This window comes from Argentina silus (genome assembly GCF_951799395.1).
Source record: "Argentina silus genome assembly, chromosome: 17".
Taxonomy (NCBI): Eukaryota; Metazoa; Chordata; class Actinopteri; order Argentiniformes; family Argentinidae; genus Argentina; species Argentina silus.
This window is the reverse complement of record NC_139671.1, coordinates 7,559,386-7,575,436: the sequence shown is the minus strand read 5'-3', so window position 1 is coordinate 7,575,436 and position 16,051 is coordinate 7,559,386. Positions and strand designations below refer to the sequence as shown.

The window sequence follows — 16,051 nt, the reverse complement described above, 5'->3', positions numbered from 1 at the left end:
GGCGGAGAAAGAGCGTAGATTTGCCAAACTAAACTCTAGTATGAAAATGAGTTAACTTATGTGGGTGTCTCACCCCTGCCCACTTTAGACATGGGTTTAGTCATTCTGATAATGTGGGGCCTGACTAAGCGCTGGCCTTGCACCATCATCTCAATTAGAAATAGAAATATGCTGGAGGCCCCCACTTCTGGCAACTCATGTGCCCGTTCGGTAGAGTAGAACAATCAGAAGGTTGTACATAGAAATTAACTATAAGAATGGACTTGCCCTAACATCATCTGGAATGAAGATAAATGGACAAAAATGTTAGAAGTCAATACATCTAATATGCACCAGTCTACTGTTTTACACACCATTTCTGCAAGTTCCACAAATATTTCAGATACAACTTGTATTACCGTGACTTGCCCTCCAATCCAACCAAGGGCTTCTTCCTGTGGAAACCTTTAATCTGTGGTCGTCTTCTCCTACGCAGTGGCAACAATAAAATGAGTGGTAGTGTGTTTTGTGGCCTTTATTTTCAACCCAAGTAGGAGGTTATATGCATTGGTGTACATTCACACTGTATCTCAGATATCAGAAATGTAGGTGGGGGTACAAATGTCAGATGCGTTGTTGCTGGGCAATTGATTGATTCACCTGTTGTGTGTGTGTGTGTGATTCATATGTGCTTTATGGTAAATTGAAGCCACCGAAAAACAAAGTTCATAATGAAAAGCAGGATTAGAATCTCATTTGTTTCATGAGAATGTCAATTCAGTTTCAGGCATTCTACAAGTGCCACCACATCTCTGTTGTGGTCTCTTGCACAATACCAGTGTCATATTTGGTTTCCATGACGTACACCAGGCATCACAATGAGCAGAGATAGGTATCTTCAATAACATACTAAGGGGGGCAAAAAGTTTCACTTTACACATGCTGATAACCTAAATACTACAGACAGGAAGTCGCCCCCACAGCAGAGGGAGGAAATCAGATCTTTAGATAATCTCGTGAGACACACAACCTAAAATAAGGACAAAAGGATGCATTGCACCAATTGATAGCCTTTACACTTTGGTGTAGGATGTTACACACACAGAACACCACTGTCTGTTCCACTACTACAGTAAGCCTCTTCATCAGTTAACCCTTGACTTCCTGCCACTCACAGTGAAACCCCATTGTGACTGGTTTCCCAAGCAGAGGTGCCGAGGGCTGTGTCTGCGGCCTGGGCGGCCCGCTCTTCTCCCTTCATCACACAGCTCTGGACGGGACAGGAGTAAGAAGTGTTGAAATGAGAGCAGAGGGGAGTTCCCTGTGTGTGTGTGTATAATTCACACAGAAGGGGGAGTAATGTTACTGTAGGGCAGATGCTTAATTATTCTGTGTACATACTGGTAGTGAGACCATTCTCCTTATATTGTAACTAGAGAGAACTGCAAACCAACTCCAGGATCTCCTTGAGGGATATGATTCACATTTGTAAAGCAGGGCGTGGGACAATATAAAGACCTTTAAGGTCAACATGTGTGATGGGATTAATGTATTGTTACATTATATTCATTGCTAGGTCACTGTTATCACATGTCCCTTATGTCTCATAACACTCCAATCTTGACATCTCAACCAATGACCTAATTCGTGACGTTAATGACACCTTAATGAATTTTAAAAAAATCACTTAAGTGCATGAATTTAAATTAATTTAATGTGTTTTGTTATTAATTCAGCCTAATAGAAGAAATACTACAATGATAAAAACAGAGATTACCAGTTACATTGTATTTCCCTTGTATGCATTCAGAGGTCACCCATGCCCAATCCCAGCCTGTCCATCACATTCTTGAGAGCAGTAACCATCACCGTCCATCACCCATTCAGGCCACTCTACAACATTCACACATGAAGGAGTAGACAGAGAAGCTCTCTTCAAAAGAACATCAATATGGACAAAAATGTGTTAATAGAATCATTACATTAAGTACTCTTTCATAATAACGGGGACGTTATTGTGTGTGTTGTGTTCAAAAAGGTACAGTTCCAACTTAAGCAAAAGATCTCAAGCTATTATGTCTACAGAGACTCACATGGCCCTTTAGTTGCACTGTAAGGCAACCTTGAGGGCTAGGTGAGGAACATCATGACCTATCATGAATGTGTCCACTTCCTGTATTGCAAATCACTGACATATACTTTTTGAGTGATGACTAACGGTTCGTTTTTTGTAACACTACAAATACAGATTCATAATTTGTTAAAAACCAGTCAAATTGGATCCGGTAGTACTAGTAACAGTAACAGTTCCTGGGGTCCAATAGAGAAGGAGAATTAGATTATCTATCTAATATTTCATATTAATATAACATTGAAGAACCTTTATTAGAGTATTTTGGTATGATTGTAAAGCTGTAGACATAGGACTATGAATACCATACAACTAACCTACAGAATTAAGAGTTCACAAAACCTTTAGTGGCCATTTATCTAAATCAAACTGCTGTCAAAAGTGTTTGCTCTGACTTCATAAATCACAATAGTACTACATTAGTTGAGTCCAAAACTCACAAACCAAGAGCAAATATTTATGCACTGATTATAAAATGGCTGACGTAACAATATCTCTGTCTGGCTGCAACTCTTGCTGGCATTGACCTAATGTTAGAGGGCGTCGAGTACAATGAGCACTTGAACAAGAATGCGTTGACCTAACGACTGGTTTTATAAACCATTCACAGTTCATATAAAATAGGCCATTGGTGTCTATTGCAAAGTCTTTTTGATGGTCTGCTGGTAAACTGTGAATTATTATTGTTGCAGGACTTCTTTCTCTGGGCAGAAAATGTAATTCAACTTAAGAGGTATGAACTATGCTTTTACTCTTATGTAAAAGGTAAGAGCCCTCGAACAAACCTGTGTCTTCATACAGAACAAACAATAGGATGTTGTTGAGCAGCATTACCTGATCACAGACCGATAACAACGCAGCACATTAGACTTTCATGCCATGTTCAAAAAGAAGTTATACAATTCAGTACTTACATTGCCTGAAAAACAGAGTTTTCACACAAAATGTATATACACAGAGATGCTCCAAAATAGGACACACTGCTTAGTGCCCGATCACCACCATAGTATTTTTGTATTTTCTCACCGTCACAGTAACTTTCATTGGCCTTATAAGCCACATATGGTGGTGAATTTGCAATTCAATATTTTTACAATACCCATAGCTAGAGGGGAGGCTTATACGGCTTGCAGTGTGGAGCTCATGTACTTAGCACTGATAGACACTCAGACAACTGTGACTGCTGATTGGCAGTCGACTCAACCCCATTGACCTCAGGGACGGCTTGCTTGATGCGTCAAGTCAAACATCTTCACAAAAGGTAGAATCCCTTTCTGTACCTTTACTATACAAAGTAGAAACCCATGAAATGAACACTTAAAAAAAAAAAGTCAAACGGGACACACAAACTCACAAGAAAATTACCACAGAAAATGTGGCCTCAGTTCCCAGTTCCCTCCAATTTCTCCTACACCTTCTGCACGGATGGCTGTGGCGCCCTCCGGCTGGCCTTCATGCGGCTGCGTGCATACACCCGCAGAAAGAGCGCCAGGAAGACCACCGCCATGCCAAAGCCTCCCACCAAGGTGACAGTGTGGCCGTAGAGGAAGCAGGAGAGCAGGATGGCGATGGCCTGTCGCAGGGTCATGATGATGGTGAAGGCGGCGGCGCCGAACTGGGCAATGGTGTAGAAGATGAAGAGCTGGCCGCAGGCCGAGCACACAGACAGCAGCACAGCGTGGAAGGCGAACTCCGAGTGGCGCGTCATGAACGCCACAGAGTCAAAGAAGGCGCCCTGCTCCAACAGAGAGCCCACGGTGAACAGGCAGGAGAACAGGTTCACCCCGAACATCATCTGCACCGAGGACATCTTGTGTTTGAACAGGTTGTCCTGCCAGTTGGAGGTGAAGCTGTCGAAGATGATGTAGCCAGCCAAGATGACCACGCCACTGAAGGTGGTGACGGTGGAGGGTTGCTTGCTGGCTGTGCTGGAGAGCAGGAACATGCTGACGCCCACAGAGATGAGCACAGCCGTCAAGTACTCCCAGTACTCGTAGCTCTTGTGTGAAACTATCTTGCCCATGAGCATGACGGGGATGACCTTGGAGGCCTTGGCCAGGACCTGGGTGGGGAAGCTGATGTACTTGAGGGCCTCATACTGGCACCAACTGCTCAGGATGTTGGACAGCGAGGCGAAGGAGTACTTGTACATGGGTGCTCCATGGCGAGGCTGCTTGAATATGAGGCACCACAGACCCGACACGGTCAGAGCCAGGATGCGGTTCATGAAGACCAGGAACTGAGAGTCCTTAAACTTCTCGCCCTCGTTCTCAGGAGTGGTGGCCCCATAGGAACGTGTCATCACCCTCTCCTGCAGGACTCCCCATGTCAGGTAGGACGCCTGGAGATAAAATAGGATCAAATGGAGAAGAACACCACAAAAACATTGATAAAATACTTCATCTATGACTGTGAATGGATGAAAAGGTTCATAGTACTAGATTAAAGCTAAAGAATCTGACCTGAAGTCCTACAGCACAGAAGACTAACTTGAAGGCTTGTCTGATCGATGAGGAGGAGTCAACCTCATTTCTGGGAGCTGTGGACACATCATCCAGCAGACCAGTCTTTGATTCACTCCCAAACACACATGCCTTTATGACAGGGAAGCAAATGCCACGACCTGAGAGGAAGAGAAACACAATTTAGGAAGAGTAACATAGGAGAGGAAATAGACCAGAATAAATGTAAGATTTACATCTAACACAATACACTTCAACTGACTACACAATACAGTTGGAGAAACTCTGAATTTAAACACATTGGAAACACTGAATCATACTGGTTATTCAAAGCTTCCAGAATTCAGGTGAGGTAAAAGAGTGGAAGGGAAGGGGGGAAACACCAATACAGCATCATTCATATAGACCTGTCTCTAGGTAGTTGGTCCTCTTGAAGTAGCCAATGAGAAGGTAGCCGGGGATGATAATGGTTGAATAGCCCATCACATTGAGAAAGAAGCGAAACAGCCAGACGTCATTCCAGACCTGTTGTACTGAGGACTCTTCATCTGCTGCCAGAGCTGACGGGAGGAGTATCAGCACCAGCCCAGGCCAAACCCTGCATCACACAGAGAGAATAATAGGCCATTATTAACCATCAGAGCCAAAAGCAGTACAGACAGGTTAGTCTAGTTCTTTTTTTAGAATTACATTCATGCAGTACAATCATCTCACTCGTGAGATTTTGAGACATACTTTGAAACAAGAATTGCTTAGCCTACTCAAGGCATTTCTTGTTTGCCTCTGGTGTGCCACATTACAGTGAGGCATTCAAAGCAGAGTAACACGTGTACATTAACCTGGAACCATGAAGTCAGCATCTCTCCACACAAACGCCTCTCATTAATATGGCACAACCAGTTTTGACTTTTCATGTTCACTGTCCGGGTTCAGCAATAGTGGTATCCCTCTCCACAAACAGGCCCCATACCACGGCCCATATCTGGAGCACTGATCCAATCCCATGGCTCCCCATAACCCATCTGGGATGAAACCTAATCCGTGTGAAAGGTGTATTCCTGTCTGTCGTGGCACAGAGTGTGTATCACATTCACTGGGAGGGCCTCCTCCCCAGAGGCCTGCCTGGCTGGCTCACACAGAGGCTCTTTGTGTGGGCCTCTACCCCAGCCAGGCCAGTCAGGCCACAGCAGCAACAGGGGCAGCCCACTGCAGCATAACCTGGGCTTTGAACAAGCAGCTCATTACACCAAGGAATGCACTACTCTGCACTGCACAGAGGACGCAACCAGCCAGAGGCTCTCACCAGAAGCTGAGACACTTGGGCCTATTCACCCTTGCACTTAGCCTAGGACTGAGTTCCCTTAGCTGCAATTGTTCACATTTGCACTTTCTAAAGTGGGCTAGCCCTATGCCAGTCTTAACCGTGGGTTAATGATAGCCCTCCTAGGCTACGAAACTGCAGTGTGAAATACTGATTTACATGAGGACAATAAAACTCGTCTGGATTCCATCCTACCTATTACAAGCTTCATCTGTGGATTTAACACAATCGAAACAATCATTCTGGCCTCATTTGGTGAAATGCAAGAATGACAGCAACATGGTAGACTATAAAGGCGCCGTGACACCCAGCCATCTCCGTTAACTTTAAAATGGCAATACATCTTATTGTCAATGAAAGTAAAAAGAGCAGCAAACCAACCCAGTCTCACAGTCAGATAATCATTGGATACATGTTTGTTTTCTAATGCAAACGTTCCACCTAGGTAAGAACATCATAACAAATCAGTCATTTACAAACAAGGCAAATAGATGAGATTGCGGCAGACTTTCGATCTGTATCGAATTGGAATCTGCAAGCCAGCTGACAAACGGTCTTTTCAAGGAAGTTTGCTATTTACTATCCAACACGCATTGTAACATAAATAGCATTAAAATATTGTACCCGTCCCTTGCACACTGGCATTTACAAGGAGCTCTCTGACAACTATCCCATCATATTCAGGTGGTTGTGCGTGCCATGGAAATAATATGTGAGTTTACTTTGGGGGCTAAAGTAGAAATGCCAAAGGAATTATGACAGAGGCGTCTGCAAAAACACAATATGTTCCTACCTCCATGAAAAAGATGGCATTTTCCCCCTACCAACTCTCCTTCTGGCCCGACACCTGGCGTATCAAACACGCCGAGCAATTCAATCGCTTTGGCTGCAAGAAAGCATGTAGCGATTCGAGGCACTCAACTAATGAAATCCTACAAGTAAAAATGCTGAAATATCTTTCTTTCGAGATGCCAGTTTATTTGTCTGAGCCACAACTTATCAATTGCCTATGTGTTCACTTTCAGGAATGAGTCCCTCCCCTCCTCTTCAGTGGGAAAAGGGAAGCCGGATCTTCGGTCCCCTCTCGCGACACTGCCATCTGTAGGGGTGGAGGAATACACGCTCGACCCACTCTCAATGACCCATCCTCACGTAATGATGCGTCAGATATTTTTTTTATGTTGTCACAGTTCCCAGTGTCACATTTGTAACATTAGCCAGATTTGGCTAAACAGGCATTGGTGTGTTAGCAAAAACAAGACATGTTCCCAGTGTCAGGGCCAAGATAGGCCTCTTTCTTACTGTGGCCTATAGATATCACAGGAGGGTAATATTGCTTATCCCTTGCAGAGTAAATTATTGTCTCTAGTTATGCAATGCATATGCTACAGTGTATAGTCAACATAGTATACTGCACAATGAGTTCTGATGAAAAAGGAGGATGGGCTAATATCTCTCAAGGAAGTGTTATAATATAGCTGGGGACAGTTCTTGTCCTGTTACAGCTCTTGACATTTAGAGAACTTACTTCTATTTATATGCCCCAAACCACAACACTAACATAGAGGAAGTGCCACTTGCCCATGAACCCTCCCAAAACAGTGGATATGCAGGGAAAAACAAAGCTACTGTAACCTTGTTTATCTAGCGTGTCTGCTTATCCTTTGAGTTTTGTCTATGAGTAGGACAAATTGCTCATGAATGAAAAATCGGCCTGCTTACAAAATAGAGGTAAGAAGCCCTGTAAAAAACATTCCTCATGAACAAAGAAAAGAAATGAATACCTACACATATTGAAAGGCTTCTTTATTCTCAAGCCAGTCTTGCCTTGGGCCTGTGCCTGAATATTCATTATGTGAGGACTAGGAGAGTATAGAGAGCAGGCAAGTGATCCGGCTGAGTGGAATTTCCAAACTCATTATACTAAGGGGGTTATCAGGAAGAAGCAAGCAACGGGGAAACAAAAGATATGCTTTGCCAAAGCAGCTGACAGGAAACTGTGAAACAGAGGTTTGTGTTCATGAAGGAGGCTTTGTTATCCAGAGTCTGTTTCATACAATGTTTACAAAAACAAATTGGATGGATTTTACTTTCGTGTGCTGACTCAGCCGGTTTGACTGCCCCTTTCAACTCAGATTAATGTTTGTGGCTGTTTCATCTCCCAGTACAACTAAATACTCCCTAAAGAAGTCCCTCACAAAGTCTTCAGTTTTTCAGAATGAAGAACAAAAAGAATACAAAGAACAATACTAATTTAAATCCTTTTATTACAAAATAAAGAAGAAAGGCCATTTTGATTCAGTACACCAAGGATAATAGCTGATTTACAAGAGAGGGAGGTGAGAGAAAGATAGATTTCCGTATTGACAATGAAGATATTACAATTATTCAGGCTACAACAAATACAGACACAGGCAGGGCAATGCAATTAATAGCATACGCATTAAACTGAAATATACAACAAAATTAATTAAGTACTACTATGGACTAAAATGTAAGGCAATACAACATTTCCTTAAGTTATGGTGGTAGATTACATTGCCTGTCGACCCATCCTGAACCGTTGTCTCCATATAACTCATTCTGAATCATCTGCCATTTTGGAGGTCGATTGTGACTACGTCACATTTGAGCAGTGTCATGCAAAATAAATTAAATCAGCGATTGGATTGTCCCTAACCAATCAGACTATCAAAGCCTTTGACAGAACCCAAAACGCCGTTAATTGGTGAGACCAACCCATCCGTTTCTGAAGGGATGCTGAGTGGCACGAATGGATTTCCAATCGGGGAGGCCTCAGGGACAACAGCGAATCCAGACTTGAAATCGCGGAGAATAACGATAGTGGGCGGAGCGATTCAAGGATGGGTCGCCAGGCAATATATTAAGAACTTCTCTCCATGAAAACAGATGTACAGTGACATATCAACATATCATCAGGTCTGTAACAACTGGAAAGCTCAATTACATCTCCTGTAAGTCATTTTCACCATTTGCATGAAATCAGCACTTTGTGTGTTGAAGCTGAAATTCCAAACACTATGTACATTTGATAGAGGTAGATTCCCTGTATATCCAACAGGGAAATTAAAAGCTTTCATTCAATTTTTTTACATCCTACTCATGCCTATTATTTAATAGTTAATGCAACTCCTGGGTTGCAGATGTAGAAAACAAGAGGAAGTCAGATACATTTTCTTTGTAAAAGAAAATATGCTCCCCTCGTCTATGTGCATGATTTTAAGGCTCTTAGCATTTAAAAACAGGTTAAGAATGAATCGAGTAGCAGACTACTATTTTCACCTTTGTACCTTTCTTAGCAGGGAATAAGCAATTACTCAACATGGAGTGCACACATTTGCAGATATATAGCAATGATAAATAACCCCCACAACAAAAATCTAATAAAATGGAAGAAAGTAACATTTAGTCAATTTCTTTTCAATTATCTAAATAAAGCTACAGTTGTCTTCAGAGGCTCCATAACAAGGCTCCAGGCGTTTCCATGGTCAAATTTCTCCAGGGTTTTAGTATTCAACTGTTCAGTGGTTCTCACTCAGAATTTCACTCCTACCACTGACCTGCCAGAGATCTGGATGTCATCAAATGGAAAAAGGGCAAGGATCTGAAAGACAAAGATGCAGAAAGTAGTTCATAGGCAAGACATTTTCTTCCTCTGAACGGAAAACAAACCAGTCTCTGAACAAGATAAGGTGTTGACACCTTTTTTTTTAAAACCTAGTTATGTGATATGCATAGTTCGCATGCCAACAGAATACATGAAGACACTGTCTTTATAACTCACGTCATCGTTGCCATCGGCTAGATCCAGAGCTGTTTCGTCCTCCATGTTCCTCAGCATCTTGTCGGCCCCAGACCGGCAGAGACGCTGGGCGATGGTGGCGTCCTGCCTCCCCACTGCCAGGTGCAGGGGTGTACAACCATTGAACATGGCTGCATCCACATTGGCTCCCTTGTTCAACAGCAGGTTTACTGAGGGGACGTCGTGGAGCTCCACTGCCAAATGAAGAGCTGTTTTCCCACTCGTACCTTCCTGGGGGGACGAATAGAAGAGAAGAGGGCAAATGAATGCAAGTGGAGACAAAACCCCCCCAAAATAAACTGTCTAATTCAATAGAAATCTATTAAATCAGAACCTGAACATGTGTCAAATGCTCAATTGCATAATAGGACGGGGAATTATATTTTCATCAAGTGATTAAAACGCAGAAAACTGTCTGGGGTCGAGTAAGATCAGTCTTGTCAGTCTGCCATGTTGCTTCCCATATCCACCTGTCTCTGAGTCTGAGTTGGTCTTACTGGACCGACCCTCCGTCACGTTGAGCTGCCTGGCTTAAGAGTCCCTCCAGAAAAAGCCCCGACACGTCAGGCTACCCGGCCTTGCCTCATACTGTCCCAACTCTAATTACGTCTCCCTGAATCCCTCAGGAACCACCCAGCTCAGGGCATATCACTATCATCTGCACAGTTGCATCACATGTATAGATGACTGTAGTAGGAGCAGTGAGAGAGAGACACATGTGATCCTAAATACTTATTACTTATTAAATCACATGCACAATGACATGATGAATTCATTTTTAGAGATGGTCCTCCATGGTGTAGTTTGATTAACAAAGTTAATTGCACCACCACATACGAAGTGGAATAAAATAATGTGATGTAGTAAGGTATCCATTGTGACAGTGTGCTAGGGAATCGTTGTAATAGAGGGGATCGGCGGGTGTTTGTGGACGAACCTGGATGTTGAGGTCAGCATCCTTTTTCATCAGGAGCTTCATCAGGCGGTGCTGCTTATTCAGAGTTGACAAGTGGAGGCAAGTGAGACCTGCAACAAGACAAATCTCTCTTTAAACAAGTCACGTTTTGGGATGTGGAAATGCATTTGACTGGATTTGATAAAACAGCACTCAACTACAACAGTACTTAACTGTTGTAAAGTAATGCCATGAGCGACAAATGCCCTATAACCTGAAGTGTAGGCAACTAATACCAAACAAAAATATGTGTTTTCGACCAAAAAACATGCTTCACATCTTCTAAACAAAGCTAATCAGAGCAAATAAAAAGAACAGCCTAACAACAGTAATTAATCCGCACCTCAGCTTGCCTTGCATGGTGCAATGTTGCAATAAAACAACACGCAAGCACATCTTCACATAGTCGCCAACACATAAACAGCAAGTGGCACTAAATAAATACATTACATCATTGGATCATATACCCTCACCGGGTACACGAAAGCAACAGCTGATCCTAATCTCTCTCTCTCTCTCTCTCTCTCTCTCTCACCTCTCCAGTTCTGGGTCTCCAGCACAGGGGCCAGCTTGCTGGGGGAAACCTCTCTGGTCATCTCATTGGCACAATCGAGCCGGCCCTGCTCGCAGGCCACGTGGAGCGGGGTGTTTCCCTCCTGGTCCTGCAGCTCCAGGCTGGCCCCCTTCTCCATCAGGCCCTGTACCACTGTGGGCAGGTTCAGGTAGGTGGCCAGATGTAGCGGCGTCTGAGGGCCAGGCACCAATCAAAACAAAGAACATTAGGTTAACATGGAGGCGGAGGTCTGATGTGTTGAGTCAGCATGAGCCCCCTTAGTCTAAAGTACAGTAGTAACATCTGTTACTAAACTCTACGGTGCCATAATATTTTTTTTTTAAAAAGACCACAAGAAGGGATGAACAAAGATGCAATGGTGAAATATCTCAATGTGGGACTGCAGACTTGACTGTTCAGGGGAAATTAATGACTAATATAACCAATAGGGCCACCATGTTTGCGTGGCTTTTGGTAAACTTTTGAGAGAACAAGGCTCGGTGAGTCACTGTGTAAAATGCTGACTGCTTCATAGAAGTTTCCTCTCGACCTATCAGGACTTTAACAGCCCTGTCAGCTTGCCTTGTTCACCAGGTTACATCCCCTTCACTTCCATCCCTTCTATTATCTCCCCTCTGTCCAGTTCCACATCTGGAATCTTAAAAGAGTTTCCTCCACACTGTGTCAGGGAAGGATATTCCCAATCTTTCCTCGTGATATTTCTGTTGAAGGCAGTAGGAGGGGAGATTCCATTCAAACTCCCTTATGAAATAATCCAGGAACCACCCACAGAAATTTTCATGTGAGAGGACGTACTGGAGAAAGAGGAACAGAAGTTCCCAGTAATTTTGCACAAGACACTAACACTGCCTCTGTCATCATGACCATGTTCACCATGGGGGAAGTGTCAAGAGGGCCTCATGTTGAGAGAGACAAAGAGAGGCATGTTACTGCATTTACCTGGTACAGATTGTTCTGAATGTCCAACACATCTTTGGGGAAGAGCTGTATCAACTCGTGAGAAAAGTAAACATCTTCGTGGATAATAGCTAAATGCAGGATTCTGGAAGGGCGACAAAAACCAAACAATGTTTCCCATTTAATATTGCATCATATCATTACTATAATATTGTAGCATATCATTACTTCATTTCACCAACCTTACTTTTCACGAAGCGAAAGAGAAAGACAAAATGCATTTAACCATGTGATTGAAAAAAAATACCTGCTTGATTATTCTTAGAATTACTATAGAAACCTAGATACCTGGAAATGTAGCACATAACTGTAGCAAGACAAGTGACAAGATTCAGTGGTTACGATATTGAGCAATAATGGAACTTTTATACAGGGAGTACTCGTGTCAGCATGTTTGATTCCACAAAGGGTATTTTAAAACCTTATCTATTCAAAAATAATAAATCAGACACCATAAGACCAAAAAAATGTGAATTGTCAGCTAACAAAAAACAGGCCTGTGGACCGATTTGTCTCTACACTGTTTATTCAAATGCTGTTACTGGAACTACTACACCCTGTACCATCAAAGTGAAAACTACACCATACACTCACCCAAAAACCTGAAGGGGAAGTTATAGCAGACATGTGTAAAATGTAGGAAATGGAACAAAGCCATAAGACTTTATTTAACCTACAACAACACTTCTCAGAACACACCGTTTGACAGTCAACGTATGTGAAAGAAGTGACTAGATATACTTTACCAGGCAACAATAATTTAGTAAATTATACACAGAAATTAATGTTGTGCATAACTGACCATTAGTTATTACTATTTTCTGACAATTAACTTCATTTCTTCAACGATACACTCACACAATAAATAGTTCTCAACTACAACCAAAATATCTTTCGAGGAGGTCACTTGCCTCGCCTCATTCTATCTTGTGGTGGAATGTCTTTGTATCAGCAGAGAGACAGGTGTAGGGTAGTTGGAGTCCATTGTCACATGGCCATGGTCTTATTCTATTCTACAGCACAGCTATGAGTCATTGCTGATCTTTAAAGCAAAGGGCTTGCACAGTCACCATGTTCTTTGAACATTTGAATGTACTGAATCTGTCCTCTTGAATAGGTCTGTCTTGAAACATTTATTTTTCATCTCAAAAGTACTTCCTGGATTAAATAACAGTGGGATGAAATAGGACACAAGAATCCCATGAGGGACGTCAGATATTTGCACAACCACTTTCTCAGGGTAAAAGGGGGTTGATTGTGGTGTTTTGTAGGTTCTTTCTGGTAGGTAAACCATCCTGCTGGTGAAAGAATGCTTCCTTGTCACCAAGACAGACAATAAGAAGACGGAAATGAAAGGAGGTCAGACACAACAACACAAATATCCTGTTACGCCATCAATGATGTGGTTACGAGGACCCACTACAACTTCCATCAATTGATAGTGATCAGCATTCCTAATACGTAACATAGTGCAAAGACTAGGGCAGAATGATGAGTGAAATACAAAGACAACGTGTGGGAGGCTGATAAGAGTTATGTTAACATGTCTTTGAGAGTACATTTCTATGACTGTCTGAGTGATTGGGAGGTATGTGTGTGTACAGCCGTTGTATGATACTCATTGATTGGCCTACTGTACTCTTAGGCCCAGAGAGAGAAGTATCTGAGCATGTGCCTTGCCTCTCATGGGGAATTCCACACCTATCTCTTCCACTTCTGCTTTCCAAGTGGGGCACCAAAGGAGTACTGTACAGTACAACAAGAGCCATGACAGCTCTCACAAAGGCCCAAGAGTATCACTCTGAAACTCCCTTATATTGCATTCCATTGCAATAAAAACGTCATTGCAAAACTACAGGCCAAACTCCAAACTGATATCAGCAACACTTTATGGTTGCATTGAATCTTCCGTTTAAATTTGAACAAGGAAACAGTACACACTGTTATTGTGGTTGGCAGACACCCAGTCATCCAATCAGACATGATGTCAAAGAAAACATCACCTGCATGTTGACAGTGGTAATTTTAGCCTAGGCTGTCATTGTCTGGTGACAAAACTGGGCTGCCTCCCTTGCAGACACCCCAATGAACAACACCCATCCAATTATTTTATATATACCACAGTCTAATAAAATGTGTCTAGGGGGTATGGGCAAGCGGTTGATTTAAGATTTGCGTTTACATTCTTGTGCATTTAAATCGAGTTGGGTCAATTAAATGTTGAGATAAGAGACTCACTCTTGATTGATCCGTTTGAAAGTTATTGGTCACATGCTCTGCGTTGTAGACTGAGATAGTGAATATGGATGAGATGTGTTGCAGTGACACTGACGGGAATTGTTGTTACTTGTGCTCAAAAGCTAGACCAATAATAGGCTGTTCTACAATTGCCTTTAGCTATACTTATCCAACCAGGGTGCAAAATTAGAGGGGCTGATGCCAATTGTCACATTAAATATATATATTTTATTATACGTACTTCCTTCCACATTCATGTATTCCTGTTACATTGTTGCCATGCAATGCACCAACGTTTTGCAAATAATTTCAAATAAGTTATTTTCACAGAAGATAATATGAAAATATAAAACATGTAAACATACGTGTCTCCGTCCTCAGTGATAGTGGTGAGCAGGTTTTCTTCCTGTTCACTGTTCTCTGTGTTTTTAACTTCATCCGAAATTCTGCAGTCTAATACTATCTCACTCAAACTTTCAACTGTTAGTGACGAGGAGCCATAAGCAGAGTCCAAGCGGTCCTCTGTCGTGCTCACAAGTTTGTCCCTGGCTTCACTGCATTCAGAAGTCGAATCCCGCACCGTTTTCATAAACTGATCATCTTTCGTTAAAGACTCGAGACCAGAATCAGTTCGGTTATCCTCCAACAAATCCACTTTCTCCTTTCCATCCTCGCCGCTTGCCATGGTGGCCAACAGTCCAGATTGCCCTAACTGGTTAAACTCCGGTAGGCCTACCTGTTGTTTGGTGATGCGAAGAGTACTCAGAGAAAAGGTCGATCGCACCTGAGGATATTACCGTTCCTTTGTGAAACCAAAGGAATGAGCTGTTTCGTTTCATGCCACCGAACGCTTCTCTTTTCCCGCACAACACCAGTTACATAAAAATAAAAGTAATTTTGCGACACTCCATAAATTGTTGGAATGCTACCCAACAGTCAAACTGGGGCATTTCGAAAAACATTTAAAAAAAAGAACGAGGGAAAAAAAAACTGGCTTCAAATTGGCTTTCGCACCATCATATCCTTTAATCTGCGTGCATGGTTCAGGGCATGTGAGCAATGAAAGGCGATAGGCGAAGCGCTGACATCTGAAAAGGCTCGGTTTTTTTTGGTCGTAAGTGGGGTTGGGGAATCCCCGAAGGGCGTGGTATGGGCGTGATATGCACAACCCCGTGGAGTCTCCCTAGTTTTACAGGATCGCTCTCCACTGCATTCGTTTGTCTTTCTCTCGAACACTATGACACAACTGGGGTATTCACAATTTAAGTAAATAGGGATTCATGGTCCAATTAGACACGACAGATAGAATAGGTCAATGTTGTAATCATTTAGGAAATGGATTTGACTCAACTCATCGCTACACTAGTTGGACTGACACATTTTTGGTGGCGGTGGTGGTGGTGGTGGGGTTGAGGGGGCGGGGGGTTGATTTCTCTGTAATTCAGCTTCACTTCTTTGCCTTGTAAGGAAATAAATAGGAAACCTATATATAGAATAAACATGCAGCCATCTTAATATATATGATAACAATACACACTATATATGTTTTTTAGCCTATAGATGGACAGAGTTGAGTGAATTATAAATTACATTTATAGGCCTATAAGCATA

General features: G+C 42.5%; 2 protein-coding genes across 2 annotated transcripts; both read right to left on the bottom strand.

The window, feature by feature from the left end:
- Positions 1-1,675: 1,675 nt before the first annotated feature.
- Positions 1,676-6,918, bottom strand: slc35b2 (solute carrier family 35 member B2). Its single transcript, XM_083688943.1, has 4 exons — positions 6,687-6,918; positions 4,980-5,170; positions 4,573-4,733; positions 1,676-4,451 (listed from the first exon to the last, which is right to left on the bottom strand). Exons 1-4 carry the CDS (start codon positions 6,704-6,706, stop codon positions 3,519-3,521), a joined length of 1,305 nt encoding a protein of 434 aa, XP_083545069.1. The 5' UTR covers positions 6,707-6,918; the 3' UTR covers positions 1,676-3,518.
- Positions 6,919-8,142: 1,224 nt separating this feature from the next.
- Positions 8,143-15,483, bottom strand: nfkbie (nuclear factor of kappa light polypeptide gene enhancer in B-cells inhibitor, epsilon). The gene is made up of 6 exons (XM_083688945.1): positions 14,806-15,483; positions 12,185-12,287; positions 11,207-11,417; positions 10,654-10,742; positions 9,699-9,947; positions 8,143-9,518 (listed from the first exon to the last, which is right to left on the bottom strand). Exons 1-6 carry the CDS (start codon positions 15,123-15,125, stop codon positions 9,450-9,452), a joined length of 1,041 nt encoding a protein of 346 aa, XP_083545071.1. The 5' UTR covers positions 15,126-15,483; the 3' UTR covers positions 8,143-9,449.
- Between the last annotated feature and the right edge of the window lie 568 nt (positions 15,484-16,051).

What these genes read in the sequence shown, in the direction of transcription:
- slc35b2 (XM_083688943.1), bottom strand. Translation starts at nt 6,706, where the DNA reads ATGCCATCTTTTTCATGGAG. An exon ending in ATGCCATCTTTTTCATGGAG is followed by an intron (nt 5,171 to 6,686) that starts GTAGGAACATAT and finishes TGTGTGATGCAG; the next exon opens with GGTTTGGCCTGGGCTGGTGC. An exon ending in GACCAACTACCTAGAGACAG is followed by an intron (nt 4,734 to 4,979) that starts GTCTATATGAAT and finishes TCTTCCTCTCAG; the next exon opens with GTCGTGGCATTTGCTTCCCT.
- nfkbie (XM_083688945.1), bottom strand. Translation starts at nt 15,125, where the DNA reads ATGGCAAGCGGCGAGGATGGAAAGGAGAAAGTGGATTTGTTGGAGGAT. An exon ending in GGAGACCCAGAACTGGAGAG is followed by an intron (nt 10,743 to 11,206) that starts GTGAGAGAGAGA and finishes GTCTTGTTGCAG; the next exon opens with GTCTCACTTGCCTCCACTTG. An exon ending in ATGCTGACCTCAACATCCAG is followed by an intron (nt 9,948 to 10,653) that starts GTTCGTCCACAA and finishes TCGTCCCCCCAG; the next exon opens with GAAGGTACGAGTGGGAAAAC.